Raw genomic sequence first — 21,038 nt, forward strand, 5'->3', positions numbered from 1 at the left:
GAAAAATAATATTATGATATTTGCATAGCCTATTGAATATTTTAAAGTATGTTTGTATTAGAGTTTGATTAAATATAAATTTATGTTTGATCATTCATTTTTATTTGATTGAGTTTGGTACAATAGATACTTGATTCCTTCGTAATATTGAGCATTTGAGTTTATTTAATGTTATTTACATTTTAATGTAATTTATGTGTTACTAATTACTACATAAAAGGAGATTTATGTGAGCATGGAAAATAATGATTTTCTAAAATATTTTAGATAATACTAAAAGAAAGACAAAATATTCGATTGATAAATCATTTGATTTTTCAAAATCTTAGTTTGATTTTTCTAATATATAAAATCTTTTGACATATCTCTATTCTTTAATGTTAAATGTATAAAGTAAATATTTAAACTTATATGAAATTAAAGAAGCAAAAATTATATTATGTGTTAATACTACAGATAGATCAACTAGTTTAACTTTATATAAATTTAATAATTTAATTTAGTTAAATATTTATTTATGTATATCAAAAATAAAAAATCACGTTCATATATTTTATAAATATTTTTGTGGTCTATTTTATCGCTGTCTTTTTTGTCTTGTCCCATTACATGTGTTTAACGTGGGGTCAAAATGGTCCATGAGTGTGTCTGTCTTCTGTAATATTTTATTTGAAAGTACTTTAATATATGTACTTAACAAATAGTAAGAATTTATTTGATTTCAGTAAATGTTTGGACATAAAATTAGTTAATATTTGAAACTGAGTTTTAAAACATGCTGATGTATTAAAGTTGTGCTTGGATATGAATAAAAATTTGAAAATTTGTATTTCAATCAATTACTTTTCTTAATGATTAGCTGAGTTATATGTAAAAAAAAAAAAAGGAACTCTTTGGAGTTCATATGCTTTTTTCTTCCCCTTAATATATCAACACCACCAGATTAATTTAAATCAACATTGCATAATATTTATTTGAGAAAAAAAAAATGCTTTCTAACATATTTTTTATTATTTATTCAGAAATTTTGAAATCTCTGGTATGTTATATTAGTACTTCCAAATATAAGTAACAAGAAAAGGAAAAAGAAATAACATATGTATTGTTGATCGGAGGCGTATTCAAAATTTTGAGATGATGACGCATTATTACAAAAAAGGTTGATATAAAATATATATTTGATCGGTTCGATAGTTACGTTCTTATTACTAAAAATCATTAAATTTTTAATATATATAAATTAATTAATTCAAAAGTGAAAAGTGTTCTACTTAGAGAGGTATTATCTAATTTTAGAAAGAAAAATAAAACAAGAGAAATATATATAATTCAAATTCATGACATCACGTACAAAGATGTGGTCAGTTATCATCGTACTATATGATATTCCGAGTGTGAATTTACACACTATATTGTGTTTTTTTTTTAAAAAAAAATATAATATTACTATATATAATTTTCAGAAGGAAAGTACAGATTCATGTAAACTCAATAACTCAAATACGCTTTTTTTCTAACGTATATAATAATAATACAATAACTAACATAAATTATTTATTTCCACAAAGATTATCCAGAAATTGTAGGGCACTATGCTACAATCAATAAATTAGACAAAACAAATAGATAAAGAGTCAAAATAATCATGATTTTCATACCTAACCTTTGAATAAATTGAAATCAACTATATGATTTTTTATTAATCATATTTTTATATTTATAATTCTAAAAATTAAAAATTAAAAAATACAAATTAATCTAAAAGATTTGAAATACGATAACAACATAGCTAATATGATCTCATGTTAACTCAAAATTTTGAATCATACATCTTGATCTGTCTGTAATACAGCTAGTGTTGTCTTTTTTAAAAAAAAAATAAAAAATTAATATAAATAAATAAAAATATTTAGTTCTTGATCAACAATTGCTTTTTAATGTTCCTTTACCACTTTAAAATATTGAATAATTATCTCTCTTAGAAAAATGGCACGTGAAGTATTTATTTATTTATTTTTATGAATTATTAGTGGTAATAAGTAAATTGATTAAAAAATCTCTAATTGTTTTTTAAAAAATAATTAGATCGTGGATACCACTATTTTACAATTATAAAGGATTGCATTTAGATTTTCCTTCTTCTTTCTATGTACTCATCTAGTCATCATATCTTTTCCATTCTTTAATTTAATCACAACTCCTATAATCAATTAAGTATGACATGTTTTTTTAAATAATTTTTTATTTTATTTTATATTTAAGGTAGAAATTGCACTCGTAAAATCGATTTTACATATGTTATTTAAATTATTTCACTCATAATTAACGTTAATAAATTTTATTTTTATGTTTCTTGCTCATTTCTTCATCCTCCTTAATTCCTGTTTAGCGCAAAATTATTTCTAGTTAATCCGACTTATAAAAGAGAACGATGAAAAAACTTATTTCTATTTAAATAATTTGGAATTTATTTTTTGTTATTCCTCAATAACTTAGCAAGTAGTAGATTGTTTATATTTTTCAATTCTACTTATAGAATTTGATTTTTTTTTCTTAATTTTTTATTTATGTTGTATTTTTTACTTCAGGTGTATTTAGTATTAAAGAAACATTTTTTCAATTTTTCTATATTTGGTTGATTTAAATATTTTTCAAAATAAGTTGTATTCTTCAAATTTAAGAAAAATGATTTTTCTTCAAAATTTGAGAAAAATATTTTTCAAAATTTTAGTTCATCTTTCAATAAATAAAATTTCTTATTTTTTAAATTTCAGATAAATTTTTATATTTATCTCCAAACAATCCTAGCAACAAGCCCGTCTAGCTCAGTTGGTAGAGCGCAAGGCTCTTAACCTTGTGGTCGTGGGTTCGAGCCCCACGGTGGGCGTTTTGTAATCTCTTGGTTCTTTCTCCTTAGATTGAATGAATTATTTTTTTCATTCACCAATCAAATATAAAAAAAATAAGTTACAAATTCAATTATTTTTTTAAAAAACATTTCCGTTCCTACAAAACAAATCCTAAATGTGTGTGATTAATGCACTCCTTTCATATAAAATAGGTTCAGATTAACTTAATTATTTCATTTTTAAAAATAATTTATTAATCTCTTTGTTATATTTATTCTTCATTCAAATTTTTATACGATGATTTCAACAAACTTTATGAGGAGTAATTATCATGATTAATATTTAGTCATTTTAAAGAGTAATCTAACAATAATTAAAAAGTATATAAAAAAATAAGCATAATTAATGTATTGATATTCTTTTTGTAAGAAGGTATGCAATGTTTTCACTATTTACTTATTTTAAAATGAAAAGAAGTACAATTTTTTCTATTTACTGGAGTTTTTAATATGGAATAAGCGGAACATATTTTTTTTTACGAAACAAAGATAAAATAAAAATGGTATGTTTACGCTACGATTATTCTTTTGAGTTGGGTATACCCTTAAAATTAACAGACAGACACGTAGTTTCATTTCAACGATTTACTTAATTTTATTTATCTAAAATTAAAAAATCTACCCGACCCAACCAAATAATCTTTCATTTTTTTAAGGAAATTGAATTTATTTCTAGGTTATTCCAAAAAAAAAAAAAAACTTCATCTAGAATAAACTTAAGACGTCTCCTTGAAGTTTCAAAGAACAACAATTAATCAATCTCTGTTAGTTTTAAGGGTATACACAATCTAAAAAGAACAATGATAATAGGATATACAATTTTAAAGTAAAATAGAGATTATTTATATATCATTTATCATAATTTAAAGATATAATTATTTTTTCTATTTTTTAATATAAAATTTCGACATTAACCTAGAACGAATGGATACTGTTTATTCTGTAACAATCCTTATTAATAAAATATATTGTTATTATCTCACATTATGCTATGTGAAACTGAAACATTTTTATCCATTCTTTATTGTTCTATAACACTTATTTATTTTCCAATTCTCAAAATTTAAACTTTATATTAACATGAGAAATATTATATAGTTACCTAACATGTAATAACTTTTTTTTTGTAATATAAATTAAGAAAATAGTCTCACAATTTAAATATAAATAGTGTTAAAAAAATTATTTTATATTTTATCTCGAAATTATTATACGCGCCGGCGGCTGTACCCCAAAGGTGTAGCAGTGACCACCATCAAACTGACTGCTGACACTTCACTGTAACATTGAACAAAAATCCCATTTTTAGGTTTTCTTCAAATCTCCATTAACGACCTTCAATCTTGTAAATCTCCATTAACGACTTCCCCTGTGTTGAATCCCTCAATTGATCACCATTTGCAGTTCTCTTTCCTTCATCAATGGCTGGAGAATCAGAATCTGCTGCTGAACCTAACCCTAACACCCTCACCCCATCAAATCCCCCTTCTACCGACGCCATTAATATTGTACCTCTTCAAACTCATTCACCACCCACCAAGCTACCTTCTCGACCCAGAAAAACTCGGAAGCTTTCCAATACTGTTGATCCCTCTTTACCCAAAACCCAGATTTCCACCATCGTACCAAGAATTGTTTCTCGTTCACTTTCATACGAAGGTGAGCTTGAATCCGCCATTAATTACCTCAAATCCTCTGACCCATTACTCTCTCCATTAATTGAAACATACCCACCTCCCACACTCGAACTTTTTCAACCCCCTTTTCTTGCTTTAACAAAAAGCATTCTGTTTCAGCAGCTAGCGTATAAAGCTGGGTCATCGATTTACACTCGATTTATATCTCTTTGTGGTGGGGAATCGAATGTGGTGCCGGATATGGTTTTGGGATTAACCCCACAACAGCTTCGTCAAATTGGGGTTTCTGCTAGAAAAGCAAGCTATTTACATGACCTAGCAAGGAAGTATCAAAATGGGATTTTGTCGGATAAGTCGATTGTGGATATGGATGATAAATCGCTTTTTACAATGCTTACCATGGTGAATGGAATTGGGTCTTGGTCAGTTCATATGTTTATGATTTTTTCACTTCATAGGCCGGATGTGTTGCCGATACATGATCTTGGTATTAGGAAAGGGGTGAGAATGTTATATGGTCTTGAGGATCTTCCTAGGCCATCACAAATGGATCAGTTGTGTGAGAAATGGAAGCCTTATAGGTCGGTAGCTTCGTGGTATATTTGGAGGTTTGTAGAGGCAAAGGGGGCGAATTCGAAAGGCAATGTGGTGGGGAATTCTGATGTTAGTTTACAGCAGCAGATGTTGTCAATGCAGCAGCAGCAACAACAACAACATCAGCAGTTCTTGGATCCTATTAATGGGATTCTTAATGTTGGGTATGTTTCTCTTTCGTGTCTAGTTTACCATTAATCGTTCAGTAATTGTCATGTATCTTTCCAGAGTTTTTCCATGTATGTTCATTGCATTTTCAATAGTATGTAATGATGGTTATCGGTAGGGGAAAGTTAGTCGATTACTCTCAGGTAAAACATGTCATGCAATAGTTTAGTTATAGAGTGGTTCGGTTAACCTCAATGTAGTAATACTTCGTTAGTGAAAAGCCTGAAAATGAAAAGAAAAGAAAAAAGTAAGGAAAGCAGTTGCTCTTCATCTAAATATCCTGAATATGATTGCCCTATCTTCAAAAACTGTCTTTTTCAAAACTGTCCGCCATTTGCAAGCAGGAACCAATCTCCACGCTTTCTTGTCTAACTCTACCTCCCAAACTGTTCTAGCTCTTAGGAAGATCCACAGTGCTTGCAGGAACCACTCTCGATTATTTGATCCCCACCAAATTAAGAAAGAGCTGTCACAATTGATAAGTAAAAGAACAATGAAGAAACAAATGGCTATTAGTTTCTGTGTTAGACTCAGAGAACAAACATATGGAACATAACTGGAATCCTCTTCTTCTCAACCTTTCTTGAGTCAAAGCTGCCTTTCTAGATACCAACCAGGTGAAACAGAACCTTTGGACTTTGGAGGGGCATTATAAAATTATATGGCCAATCAATATTCTGATAAGCTTAGTTTCTGATTGCTAAATTGGCAAACATGACTGTGAAAGTCCCATCTTTGCTTGGATTCCAATAGAATTTGTCCGCTGCTTCTGATAGCCCCTAAAGCTCCTCCAAAGTTTTAAAGAACTCTACTGCTCCTTCAATGATATCTGATGGATCTCCACATCCCTACTCCATCAGGACTGTTAACAGGACCTGTGTACCAAATCCCCTCCTGACTATTTGTCAAGAATTACCCTTCTCCATTAACTGTCCTCTTCCTTAGTATACCTCCATAGCCATCTCATCCGTCGACATGTATTTTGAACATGTATGTCCTTAATTACCAGACCCCTTTTTCAATTTCAAAACTTACCAGACCGCTTTTGATTTGATGGTGATTAACCACTTCCTCCAAACTAGTTCAGGGCTGAGCTTTGTCAAACCTTTTCTGGTTTAAGGTACTAGTTTGTAATATTATATTACCATGTCAACCAAAAAAGAAAAAGAGGTGCTACTTACTCTAATCCCTTTAAGCTAAATAACTTTGCCATGACTTTCAGTATCCAATTTCATGCCTATAATTATGGAAGTATTAACTATGTTCTTAATTCTAATGAGTAAGTAAGCATTTCTTTTCCCAATGAAGTTGTAATGCAAAAGTAAACACCATTGATTGAATTTCCCATATTCAGGAGCTAAGTGATTTAAGGGTCTAAGGATGCGAACAACCAAGCTAAATAATTTAAGGGGCTAAGGATGCGAACAACCACGCTTAAGTATGCATCTGGTGGAATTTAAGAGCTTGCTAATTGGAAAAGAGCGGGTCCAATGAAGGCACACTAAGTTATGCCTTTCATATTCTCGACATGTGCTGCACATGTTTATTCCATCTACGTTTATATTAAAATTTGTGTATACACATTCTTGAAATAAAGGTTGAAAATATAAAACATAAAAGTATTAAAGTGAAAATCTTTCTTATTTGGTTCATCTGTAACGACCTGTTGATTCCAGAGTGGTTTTTTAACCTCTCTTGGCCTTTTTTCATACTTTCTGGTTCAATAACCGAAGTGCCATAGAGCCTCTGGATTTCTCTTTTCCCTGAGGTGGTTGTATAAGGCACTGGAAATACACGCGGGATCAAGTTAGAACTAGTTCTAATCAGCTGCCAGTAAAATGAGGCACTTAAAAAGACTAATGAAAACTACTGGCAAGTTTTGTGTGCCATAATCAGTACTAACACAAACTATTGGGAAGATGGGCGACCAATTATGTTTATCAGTCCAATCTCCGTACATGCAGATCATAATCTAGTAGCACGTGAAGCATAGCACTCAAGGGTGTGGTTTAGTGATCAATAAAGTGAGTTCATAAAGAGACCAGGATTCAAATGTCAATTGAGACAACAACATTAGATGATTTCTTTCCATTTGTTTAAAGTCTTGGAAGGGTAGAATTACCTGTACCTGTGATGTTCGGAGATTGCAGGTACTCGTGGAATAGTTGAGGTGTTCCTAACCTAGCTCAGACTCCAGTTATAAGGGGATTATGCAAAGCATAGGACCCATGATTGCAAAATGCAATGAATTCAAGAAAAATATTGAATCTATCAAGTTTAAATCCTAAACTGCCTTCAATATCGATCGGAACTCTGTAGCAAGATCAGTTGCCCCTCCCCTCCTCCCCCTTCTCTTTGTCTTTTCCTTGGAATTAGATCCAATTTAGTCTTTTCTTGTAGCTACAACCCTTTTATTTTCTTGTTTTGCTAATCTTTAAGTGATCAAAATACAGGGCATGTGCATGGGACAGTAATTGAAGTTCACATGATTGAGTTGATAGTGGCCGTGAAGGCTTAATTTTTTGGGATAGTAAATTGCTGTAATGTTAGCCATAGATTGTCTACATCTACTGAAAACTCAAGCTGAGAACATTGTAAAAATTCATTTACTACGTTCAACAACTGATGTTAAAACTCACGACATGTTTAAGATTATAAGATTAAAGAGTATTTTGGTACGCCGTGTATATATCTTTAGTTTAACATTCTTCTTTACTTTATTTAACTTCGTACCAATTCAAAATCAGACAAAAGAGAGTATTTACTTCTCAGGTACTGTGACAAACAGAAACATACAATATCATCAACACCATCATATGGTATCAAAAGATATTCCAAGGTACCAATATATCAACAAACTTAACAGAAATAGTTTCTACATGTATAAAAAACATTATATTATAAATCTTGATGTAGCAACACAGGATAAAAACGCGGCAATTTGTCTGATCTCTTTAAAAATAATATCATAGGTAATAACGTAGAAGTAATTTTAACATAATAAGACATGTAATTGACGAGGCTATTGATGTATATACCAGTATATTCCTTCAGTATATCCTTAAAATATAGAAAAAAAAAGATTTTATGTAGTATATATAACAAACATGCTTGGAAAAAAATTTACTTGCTCATACAAAATTCTACAAATAAACTTTTAAGATTATAGCCATGAATTATGAAAATTATGATCCTTTTTTCCCTGACCAACCTGTTGTGGATCTTTATCTTCCAATTTGGGCTAAACTTTCAAGTTTTAAGTCCAAACCAGCTTTCATTTGGGCTGAAGATGGCCCATTGGATCAGTTTTCGTCGATCACTTACGAGGAGTTGAATAGTTCAGCCCAATGTATTTCTTGTGAATTGTTACTTAGTTTAAGAAAAAATGATATTGTTGTTGTTTTATGTTCACCAGGACTTGAATTTGTTGAAGTGATTTTTGGTTGTCAAAGGGCTGGAGTTTTAGCTGTTCCTATTAGCCCTCCTCACCCGTCTTTTTCGAGTGGTAATTGGCATCATTTACTTAGAGTTGTGTCTCAAACAAGGCCTAAAGTTGCTATAGCACAACGCGAATACATCAAACATGTTGAGAAGTATGTTGCAACATCGAGTAATAAGAAGTTGTCCGAGGCCTTGAAGAAGATTCGATGGATTTCAACCGAGGATTTAAAGGGCAAGAAAATGAAAATGCAAGTTGAAAATGTGAATGTTGGTTACAATGGTTGCAATGTTGATGATGTGTACTTGATTCAGTACACTTCTGGTACAACTGCTATTCCTAAGCCTGTTTTAGTGACTGCAGGCTCTGCAGCTCATAACGTCAGAGTCGCGAGGAAAGCTTATGATCTACACCCGAGTACTGTTGTTGTTTCGTGGTTACCTCAGTACCATGATTGTGGACTTATGTTTTTGTTGTTGACGATTGTTTCAGGGGCAACGTGTGTGTTGACATCCCCGAATACATTTGTCAATCGTCCTAGGATTTGGCTTGAATTGATATCAGAGTTCAAGGCAACTTGCACTCCTGTTCCTTCATTTGCTTTGCCTCTCGTGTTGAAACGTGGTCATACTGAGGCAACGGTTACAGGAACTGTTAACAATCCTATTAGTATGTTGAGCTTGATGAATTTGATCATCGTTAACGAGCCAATTTACAATGATTCTATTGAAGAATTTGTTGAAGTTTTTAGGCCTTTTGGGCTAAATCCTTTGGCAATTTCTCCTTCATATGGCTTAGCTGAGAATGGCACATTTGTTTCAACATCATGGAGAAGTAGTAAGTTTAACAAATTTTCGACGTATAAAAAGCTCTTGCCAAGTGCTAGGCTTGATGAAGACCAAGTAGACATTGAAATTCTTGTTGTGAATGAAGATACAAATGAGATTGTTGAAGATGGAATTGAAGGTGAAATATGGATTTCATCTCCTAGCAATGCTATTGGATATTTAGCACATCCCTCTCTAACTCAACAAGTGTTCAACGCCACGCTTAAAAACAGGGCGGGAAAATGCTATGTTCGAACAGGGGATAGAGGAGTCATCGAAGGAGAAGAGAGATTTTTATACGTCATAGGACGATATTCAGATGTTATCAAACTCTCGAATGGACAAGAAATACATCCACATTATTTGGAGACATTAGCTTATAATAGTTGTCCGAATTTCCTGAGAGGTGGTTGTGTTGCAGCATTCGAGATGTCTGAATCTGAAGACACATCTGTAGTAGCTGTTGTCGCGGAGGTACAAAGCAAAGGTGAAATAGAGAGTGATATGTTTTTGAAGCAAATATGTGAAGGAATAAGAAAAACAATATTGAAAGAAGAAGGTGTTGGTATTGGACTTGTGGTACTTGTTAAATTTGGAAATGTACCAAAGACTACTTCTGGGAAAATACAAAGATGGCTTGCTAAGTATAAATTTGAGAAGTCACAAATGAATATTATAATGCAAATGAAGTTTGATAATAATGGTTATATTCAAAGCAAAATGCAAAAAATGATACAAATTGGAAAAAAAGAGGCTAAAAGGGGGAAAAAAGTGCTAGTTATTGAAGAAGAAGAAGGGCTATTTTTTGCTCCAACAAATAGGACTCTGAAATCTTCTCTTTAATAAATTTAATGAGAGGGTTAGTTCAGAAACTCCTGAACTTTTATCTGTCGTTTGATACGTGAAATAAGGCGAGATATTTCAGGATTAAGTTTGAGAGTAAATTTATACTGTCAATCAGATACATTTTAAATTTAATTTCAAACTTTATCCTGAATATCCACTTTATTATCCCATGAGATAAATTGATCCAAAAATAATTTAGTCTTTATACCTAATTGTTTCTGAAAAATTAGCTTGTATGTATATATGATACTTTAGTTTTTTGTAATATTACTTTGAATAATGTGTTTTATGTAGAATGTAGTGACCTACATTTTTAATGTATTTTTGTTTTTTTATATCAAATAAGTGAAGATAAGGATAGAAGCAATCAAACGTCAAAGCACATGAAAAAGAGACAAAAATGAGGATGATTAAAATTTGATAAGAAATGAATGGACTTGAACTATGATCTATTATTCACAACATCTTAATCAAAGTTCAAATAACCTTTTAAGTGAATTATTAAGGGAATTTAACATAAATTGCATAGTGTTAAGAGTTAAATATATTATATTCTTACTCTCTTTTATTATATTTTTTTTTTAATTTAGTGGAATTCAATTGCTTTCCAAAATATCTCAATACATTACGTCTCAATATATTGCATCTGATCAGTTTCAGATACATCACTCAACGTCTCGATAAGTCGCGTAGGGCTATATATCTGATCGCAACATCTAATAAAATTAGTTAAAGTTCTTATTATTATCAATATAATAAAAAAAAATATTGTAAAGCGTTAATAAAAAGTTCTTATTATTTAACTTGAGAAAAGAATTTCATGACAACTAAATAGAAATATAAGGAGAAATTTTTTAGTATAATTATTTCACATAGCATAAACAGTCAATTTACGATGAGCATGGGTCTTTCTATTTTCAAAATTTCAATGATATATTTTTCTTACAAAATATAAATCAACTAAAATCTCAAATCGTGCTTCTTGAACAATTTAAACTTTAAAATCATGATGATAAAATTACATATCTAAAAATAATTTTAAAATCATAATCTCAAATCGAATGTCGAAAATTTGTATTATCTAATGTTTATGACACTCAACATTGATAATCACATGAAGAAGATTGGGGTGATATGCTCTATAAGTATAAGCCTCAAATAGTGAGAAAAAGAAGCAGCAAACTATTCCCAAAATAGGAAACAAACATTTAAAATGGTGACAGAAACTCCAAGAAGCATCATAATTTATTGAAATAGACAATACACAAACTAATAAATAAATTTAAATAGAAAAAGCTTTTATATTCGACAAAAATAAGGATAAAAAAAACTACTACTCTTTCAAATAATTCAAATTAGACGACTAAGATTCATTCTTTCTTTTCATCCAACGGCTCTCTATTAATTAAATATCCTTCCATTCCAAAAAAAAAACATTTATTTTCCGCTTTTACTTGTCATTTTTATATTTCAAAAAAATAAATAACTCATGTTTTTCCCTCAACATCATCGATTAACACGTTCACTAACTTCATACACAAACTTTACCCTATCTTGAGAGCTAAAGAATTCGATATACAACTTGGCTCATATCACAACAACATATCTAGCACATTTTTTTTATTACATACGTAAATTTTATCTCTACCTCGCTTACCTCGATAAAGCGGCATCATGAGTGGTCTAAATTTCAGTGACAAGAGAAGTGTAAGAAATAGCTGAAAATTTTCAGATGAATAAAGGTTCCAAAGTACAACAATTAAGTAAAAATAAAAATCTAATTAAGTGGTTCCATATAGTTACAATAATACTACATAGACCCAAAAAAAAAAAAAAAAAACTAGCTACGTACGATTCCTAGTAAGATTACATAAGCATAAACCAAATCCCAAGAAATTTAATTTCATTTTTTCCCCTCAAAACCTTAATTAAACAAAATTAATTAAGGTTGATCTTCTTGTATTATATTTTTTTTAGCAGAAGAAGGGTTCTTATTATTATGCATCCAAACCTTAAAAACCTGTCTCTTGACTCCAACTTGTGAGCAAAATCTTTGTACTTCAGCATCATCTTCTCTTGGAATTCTCCAACCTAATTTTTCAGCAAATTCCAACATTTTTTCCTTTTGTTCTTGACTAAATTTTGTCCTAAATCTTTTCTTAGCCAACATAAATGGTTGTTGTGGAGGTACTGATGTTGCTTGTTGATGATGATATGTGTTGAAATTAAGTTCTTCACTTGATGAGTCTGTTGCCCCACTTCCTCCGCCGCTACCTGTTTGAAGATATAATTAAGTAAATAAGAAAACAAAATGTATATATATAGTTCGCTTTAATGATTTAACTTATCATACGATCTTAGGTTCGAGTTGACAAAAAGGTACTAACAACGTGTTGAAGACATAATTAATCGTAATAATTTATTTTAATTTGTGTCTTTAGTAAATATCATTACTAAAAAATTATTTATTTTTTTCATGGAGAAATATTTAGAGATATTTTGATTGAATTAGTAAGGAATGATGAGAACATTTTCTCGCGAAAAAATTAAGAAGTTAGATGTGTTTCTCGCGGCGGTGAGCTGGTTAGGTGAAAAATGAGTGGAAATATCAGTTCGATAATACAAATTTCTCACGAATTCACGGTGAATTTTTTTTTATTTATTTCTAGTAATGTATGCTTGTATCTTATCATATGAGTATTTTAGTAAGCTTTTAAATCTAACATTCTCATGATGCTAATTATTCTTAATGATACTATTTTAAGAAATGATTAATAAGGTTTAAAATCACAATATTCAAATTAGATATTCACCTTCTAAATTTAGTGCAATGTGAAACAAAGACACATAAAATGAAATAATTAGTACAAGTAAATAAAAAAAATATGTCTCACCGTTTAAACTATTAGACGAGATAATCGAATGTTAAATCGAAACCCCCAAAGCCCATTTTGATAGGCTGAGGTGGCATGGTAATTCAAATTGAGCAAATGAGATTTCATAAAAAAAATTTAGATGAGATAATCACATTACCTCCGAAGGCCATTTTGACAGGCTGAGGTGGCATAGTAGTCCAAATTGATCTTCCTCCGTGTTGATGGTGATGGTGGTGATGATGATTCAACGACGGTATCGGAGAAGGTAGTGGTTGTGGTAGCTGTAATGGATGCACAACCATAATCCCCGCATTATTATTATCACCACCAACGCCAACGTTGTTAGGTATTTCTTTTCTATGAAAATTCCTATGACAATTACAAGCAGCACATTTCAAAGCTTCGAGTGTACCTTCTTCACCACTGGGCATAAACTCACCACATCCATCCGTAACATTTCCACCAATATTAGCAGCATGATTTTTCAAGCACTCACGATATCTACCTCTCACTGTGCTAGTTCCCTTGTTCAATTTATTAGATCCAGTAGTGGAATTATTGTGTGGTGCAGCGCCGACGATGTCGTCTGGCGCTGCACCACCACCAGGTGAGACAAGATCTATATTTTGAAAACCTGAAATTCTCATCTCTTTTTCCTCATTACCACCACCAAATGCCATGATTTTTTATTTTTTTTTTAATTTAAAAAAAAAGAAGAAAAGAAACCCTAACCCTATGTCTAATGTTATGTGGGGGTGTGAAATTGAAGAAATGAAAGGAGGATGGGGGGGCCCTAGAAGTAGAGAAGGAAAAACAATGGACTATGTTGTTAAAAAAGAAGGAGAGATTTTAAGGAATAAAAAGTGGTGTTGTTGGGGAGGAAGAAACATGGGATGTAAGAAACAAGAGACAACATGGTTGCTTGAAACGGAGCTAAAGAAGAAGGGAGAGAGAGAAGAGAGAGAAAGTGGGAAACAGCAAAGAGATACTGGATGAAGTGAGCATAAGAAAACAACCGACAATGTCATGTTCAGTCCTAACCCACGCCCTGCAAACATTGGCCCCATGCCCACCACACCATTTATTCATTATTGCCCTACCACCCCCCTTCATTTTCCCATTAGGGGGTTAGAATGAACAACTTTATTTCTCTAATTCGATCCTTGAGTCCGGATCTCACACTCGGTTTGATTTTGAATGGAGTTATAAAATTTGGGATTTTGAGTCTCAATTTTGATCCTTACTTGAAATCTGACCGTGACCAGGACTCTAGACTCGACCTCGACTTTGACCCGCTTCTGACTCGATAATTGAGCTTCGGGCTTGATTTGAAATTCAAGACTCGTGATTCGACGTTCAATTCTTACTTGGGACTCGATACCCGACAGGGATTTGGGGCATGAGATGACTTTGTCTCGAGTCCTGAACAATAAACCAATCTCGACATGAGATCCAACATTAACCAGTGAGCAATCCAACTTTAATTTTAAGTTTTAACTCAGAAAAAGTCAAAAGTAAATATAAGTATGACTTAGAAATGGGCAAAGTTTGAATACTACTTAAAAAATGAATTAGGTTGGATTTAATAAAAATTAGCTTAATATAAAATTATCTAGTACTCCATCTATAAATTAAAATTATGGATATATTAAACTTAGTCCTCAACTTCTTAGGACATATTTGGCGATATCCCTACTCTAGTCTTCAAAAGATTCACCATATCTTATAACACTTAATAAATTTTTTTACACATACTCTCACTTGTTATTGGTAATTCAAGATGTAGTTGTAAAAATAGTTTTGTATTGTATGATAAGTTGTAATGTTTTGGGGTGTGGAGTTGGTGAATCTTTTAGTTTACCGTGTTACATACACAAGAGTCGAAAATGACGCAAAAATAGTGCGATTCTGCAATCTGATTTGACTCTGCTCATCAGCTTTTATTATTATTATTCAACTTCTGCCCAATGAATGATGCAAATTATGAGTACTCCTAATTCTATGTCACCTTCTACCTGCAAACTCCATGCTTTTCTCCCTAGCAATCCTTTTTTCTCGTTTTAATTTATTTGTCATGATTTTAAATTTTAACGAGAGAAATTTACTCAAATGGTAAGTATTTTTTATTTTCAAATGACATAAGACATAGCAAATGTGTCATTTAATTTGAATTAGTTACACAATTATGCATCTCAATTTTGAATGTACAAAACTAGAAACTTAAACTTGTATAAAGTTAAACAGGTAGACACATGAGCCATATGTGACATAGTACACGTAAAATACAAATTACCATATAAAATGGTCAAGTGTGTCTATTTGTTCAACTTTTTACAAATTTAAGTGTCTACTTATTTACGCTCAACGCTGAGGAAATCAACTTATCAAGATATGATAAATAATTTAAGATAAAAAATAAATTTAGTACAAACTTACATCTGGGTGAGGTCTCTTGTCATGTCTAATTTCTGTTATTTGCTTTGGTACTTGCTTTATCTCTTTTACAGATTAATCAACATTCAAGGCATTTGCGTTATCAGTAATATTGCAGGGGCTCGACAATTGAGACAGCATAATTGCGTCACATTAATTTATTGTCACTTCAAAAAAATATAAAAATAAATAAATTAGGCATTAATATTATTCATAAAATTAATTGCTAAATACAATGCATACACCATCTTTTCCTTGCAATGATTGAAAGTTTTTATCCTTTTACTAACATTTAATATACGTCAATAAAGTAACAGTAAACAAAATTTATGTGACATACATTTGTCCTGTATAGTGTTAAAATATATGTATTAATTTATTTTATTTTATGTAAATTTTAATTTTTTATTTATGAATTTTTAAAATTGAAAATATAAATATTAATTGAGACTAATTAAAAAATATATTTTATATTATATATAAATTTAACATGCTTCAGTCATTCTATATTATTAATAATTCTCATGTTTTTCTTTGTGTCCTTATTTATTTTTAAGAAATATGACCGAATATGAATTAATCTTTTTTATATTTGAAAATCATGATATCAATCGATAATTATTTGTTCGGATTTATATTGTTTTCTTCCTATTGTTTCATATAATGGTTGCTTCCGTAAAAACTTAATATTAAAGGCAAAATGATTACTATTTAATTTCATTTTATTTTTGTAAAATTACAATCATTTTGGATATTTTAAGTAATTTTGATTATTAAAATGGAAGAAAGAATTGATAATCATATTTCACCGTCAAATTAAAATAGAGGAAAATAAATAAATAAGCTTGGAAACGAACAATGGTGGATCTTCTTTGGATCATGTTCAATAATATATATAAACAAATAAATCGCCAAAAATAAACAATATAATAAGCAAGTGAAACTCAAAGGTGTACATGTACCAAGATTTATTGTTTTATTGAAAGAAGCGATTATTTTAAATATTTCTAGTATTATTATATTCTCGATTAATTTCATAAATATTTTTTTTATTAAAAAATCAACATATTAAATAACGATACATGACATACGTAATAATAAAACACATTGCAAGGAGATTCAAATCAACATACATCCATTAGATATTAAAATCATCAAGTCGCGAAGAAAATTCATAAATAAAAATAAGTGAAAAATATGATTGTATTTACGTATAGTGATGAATAAAATATGTTATTTCATCATATTTATTTGTGAGTGTGGTTAATTTCCATTCACTTTTAAAATTATTGGAAACAAATGGTATATTATTAAATTGGGTCTATGAAAGTTTGTTTCACTTTTTCTATATTATTATATAAATATTAAAAAATGAATATATTTGTAATTTTATTTAAATAAGCTATGCAAGAAGCAGAAGCTATAAATGTTGAAACATGAAGATAATGGACCATAGGAGAAATCAGAAGGCTACTTGTGGTCATTATCAATTTATATGATAACTTGGGAAATGCATCCATTAAAAGTTTTTGTATGTTTTTGATGAAATATCAAAGTAACGGTAAAATTATTATTTTTTATAAATATTTTTATATGACATATCAAAAAAATTTTATTAAAAGTTTTGTGATAGTTGAAAATGATGGTGATTATATGTCGTGTCACTGATGCCGATAATAATAATTTTGAAGAATAGCTAGTCAAGATAATGACTGATCGATGATAATAATTTATAATGATTATTAATAGTTGAAGCCAGAAGTGATAAACTAATAATTATGATGAACGATTATTATAGGTAATGATGATTGTAAATGATTATAACTAGGGATAATGTTCAAATATCCCCTCAATTTATGTCCGAAATCTCATAGACACACTTATACTATACTAAGGTCCTATTATCCCCTAAACTTATTTTATAAGTAATCTTCTACTACTTTTTGACCTACGTGGCACTATTTTGTGGGGCCAAAACTGATTGACTTATTTTTTCAACCTAATGTCACGTACATCGAAAAGGGTAGAAAATTACTTATAAAATAAATTTAGAAAGGTAATAAAACCTTAGTATATTATAAGTGTGTCTCTATAATTTTGGACATAAATTAAAGTGGTATTTGTGTATTTTTCCTTATAACTAAAAACATTATAAATCATTCAAATCTATTTAAAATCGTTAAGTGCATGGTTATAAAGTAATATAACAAATATACACTTATAATTAAGATTTGAATTACTAAAATTTATATACAATAAAACAAACAAAAGTTAATGAGGGAGAATTGTCTTATGATTAGGTAGACTTTATTAGAATATAAAAGTACATGTTAGTCAACTATAATTAAATAGAAAAAGTTGATGTGCAAATAATATAAGCATTTATTATTTTAAGGTAAGCACCGACTAATAAACATAACAATTTGAGTCTTGCAAACATGTAATTAAAAAAACACATGCAATTATACTATTCTTTCCTTTTATGGCATGAATAAATATTCTATTAATATCCTTAATTGAGGATGCTTTTCTTAATCTGTGCCAAATTATGTTCACTTATTATATCATGAGATCCAATTATAATATAGTATTTTTCATACTTCTTTTACCTACTTTCTAATAATAACAGGACCACATATGGGCACACATGTTACTTCAACAAATATGATAATTTTCTATCCTTTTTTTCTATTTTTGTGAAACGTCAAAATTATGACATCTAATTTAATTGAGAGCAACGTTATAGCAATTATTTTTACTTTGAATTGTCTATTAGTGTTAGATTCTATTAAATATAATATATTTATAGTTATAAAATTGGAATAAGATTTATATACATGTTAACTTTTTCAATTTTATTTATGAAATTATAAGTTATTTGATAACTGATAAGAAATAAGTTATTTTTATATTAATTTTTATATAATTTGTTCGATATTTATGTTCGATAGATATAGAAAAAATAACTAATTCATGTATATATTTAAGAAACTTGCATGACTATTAAAATATGTAAAAGTTATGCAAGAATTTATGTATCCTTTTATGCATGAAATAAGAAATAGATACCTTATAGGAGTGCATAAATAATCAATCTCTTTATAATTAATACATGCATAAAATAATATATAAATACACTCTTAAATAATCACACTATTACTAGTAGCTGAATAAAAACACTTATCATTAAAAAAATTTGATTAAATTTCATTACTAATTTGTTGCACAACATTTATTTTATTTATATAAATATTTTACATACTATATTTTATTCTAGCTTGTTCTTCGAAGTCACTTCCAATTAAAAGTAATAGTAGTAGTTTTTCATACACAAATCAATGACATTTTTCTTTTATTTCCTTCCTTTTTTTTTTCAAATTCATTTTAATTATGTTCTTGTAATGACTTTTTACGAAACACTTTTCATTATAGAATGATAATACAAACTTATGAGTATTTCAAAATAATTTTTTAGAATAGTAAATTTTAGGAATAACAAATATAAAATCATATTAGCGCTCTATAACTGCAGTTTTGCTATTTGTGCTCTTGAGCAAACATAGTTTGCTGTAGAGCATCAGATTAATATAAATTGTAGGCATCTGATTCGTATAAATCGCAACAATTTGTACAAATCGAGGTTTATTTGTATAAATCAGGCATTTATGTCTATAAATTTTGTATATGTATATGTTCTTTTTTTTGTGTATATTTGTATAAAATTTGAATTCTTATACAATTGATTCGAGTTAAAACAATAATATTTGTATATTAAATCTCTCTCTCTCTCTTTATACAAACAAAAGTTATACATTATATTTTTATAATTTGCGTTCGTATAAAGCGAGAGAGAAAGACAAAAGAGAACTTGACAAGGGACTATTTGTATTTGTATAATTATAAATGTTTATTATGAATAAATATGTATTTATATTTGTTTATACATTCACTGTCGCTTTATATAAACACAAACACAATTTATATATTTGTGTTTATTTAAAGAGAGTTGCGAGGGAGAATCTCTGAATGACAAAGTGTTTGCTACGAATTAGAAATAAATCAAACTTGTATCTATATGACAATTATTTTGAATTAATAGTTTGTTATATAATGCACAATTTTCTCTTTTTAGAATTTATGAATATAAATTATATATATACATAATTCATATATTACATGATTAAACTTTACCAAAAATATAACTAGCCAAAAAAATTGTAAATAAATAGCCAAAAATAAATATTTAAGTGAGAAAATCTAGGTGATTAGTTATCAACCCGTTTAACTATAGAAATTTAATGCTTGCTCATCAAGCATTTACTTACTCATAATCTTGCATACCAAGTACAATTAATCAATTAATTAATTACCAAACACAAATAAATTAACTTTAACTGATAATTAACCGCCATAACTAGTTTATTAGGGTTTCTATAAATATCTTTTAAGTATTAATTAATTGATTGAATATGAAATTTAACTTCAAAAAACAGAGGAGATTAGCAATGGCGATTGCCATGGAAACAGAGCAAGAAGAAGAAGAGATGATAGAGCTTGGGAATTTATCAAATCATGTAGTTGAATCAATTATCACTAAAATTCCCTTAAAATCTCTCATCCAATTGAAGATTGTTTCGAAAACATGGCGAAATTCGATTACCAATATCCGCCATTGTTACCCTCTCACAACTTCAACTGGTCTTGTCATCTTCCTCAAACACAAAACTTATCAAGAATCAGTTTTCATGAAGTTACACGACTTAACCCAGAAAAAAATTCCCAATTTTTGTACTTCCCATTCATCTTCCACTCTTAAATTCCCTTATTTGATCGATTCTTGTAATGGGGTTCTTCTTTACGCTTCAGAAAATAACAACAATGGGTTCTGGACATACTCTGTTTCATCCCCTGTTCTTAACCAGTTAATTTCTTTACCAATTTCTCATCATATTTCAAGACCCACTTGTTCAAGTCTTGTTTTTGAGTTAAATTCGTTTCAGGTTATCGCTTTCTTCTGGGAAGAAATTGATTTCGATACCCAAATGGTGAATTGTATTATCTTCGAATCGAATTCATGGAAGTGGCGGGAAACCCAAATTCAAATTTTGAATTCCCATCTCCTCCAATCAGATGGATTTATTCGAGGGCAATGCTATAATTCGAGTGTTTTTTCTCGCGAGAAAAGAAAATTGTACTGGATATGGAGTTTATGTTTGTTGGTATACGACATAGATTTCAAAGTATTTACACTATTTTCACTGCCGAAAAACAATTCCAGAAGAAAAGATGTTTACCACTCTCAGTTTTTAT

At 29.6% G+C, this 21,038-nt stretch overlaps 3 protein-coding genes and 1 non-coding gene across 5 annotated transcripts; 3 read left to right on the forward strand and 1 right to left on the reverse strand.

The window, feature by feature from the left end:
• Positions 1 to 2,814: 2,814 nt before the first annotated feature.
• TRNAK-CUU (transfer RNA lysine (anticodon CUU)) lies at positions 2,815 to 2,887 on the forward strand. Its single transcript has one exon. It is a non-coding gene; the product is annotated as a tRNA-Lys (tRNA).
• Positions 2,888 to 4,105: 1,218 nt separating this feature from the next.
• LOC101244284 (uncharacterized) lies at positions 4,106 to 12,544 on the forward strand. Of its 2 annotated transcripts, XM_069296506.1 has the most exons (3): positions 4,106 to 5,303; positions 8,723 to 9,070; positions 9,239 to 12,544. In XM_069296506.1, the coding sequence occupies exons 1-3, from the start codon at positions 5,189 to 5,191 to the stop codon at positions 10,414 to 10,416; spliced, it is 1,641 nt and encodes a 546-aa protein (XP_069152607.1). In that variant the 5' UTR covers positions 4,106 to 5,188; the 3' UTR covers positions 10,417 to 12,544. The 2 variants fall into 2 exon arrangements, with proteins under 2 accessions (XP_069152607.1, XP_025886661.2); XM_026030876.2 differs by having other exon boundaries at positions 8,723 to 12,544.
• LOC138348229 (uncharacterized) lies at positions 4,330 to 5,027 on the forward strand. The gene is made up of 2 exons (XM_069296867.1): positions 4,330 to 4,947; positions 5,004 to 5,027. The coding sequence occupies exons 1-2, from the start codon at positions 4,330 to 4,332 to the stop codon at positions 5,025 to 5,027; spliced, it is 642 nt and encodes a 213-aa protein (XP_069152968.1).
• On the reverse strand, positions 12,126 to 14,295 carry LOC101268680 (zinc-finger homeodomain protein 2). Its single transcript, XM_004238241.4, has 2 exons — positions 13,453 to 14,295; positions 12,126 to 12,693 (listed from the first exon to the last, which is right to left on the reverse strand). The coding sequence occupies exons 1-2, from the start codon at positions 13,973 to 13,975 to the stop codon at positions 12,362 to 12,364; spliced, it is 855 nt and encodes a 284-aa protein (XP_004238289.2). The 5' UTR covers positions 13,976 to 14,295; the 3' UTR covers positions 12,126 to 12,361.
• Positions 14,296 to 21,038: the final 6,743 nt, after the last annotated feature.

This window comes from Solanum lycopersicum, chromosome 4 (assembly GCF_036512215.1).
Source record: "Solanum lycopersicum chromosome 4, SLM_r2.1".
NCBI lineage: Eukaryota > Viridiplantae > Streptophyta > Magnoliopsida > Solanales > Solanaceae > Solanum > Solanum lycopersicum.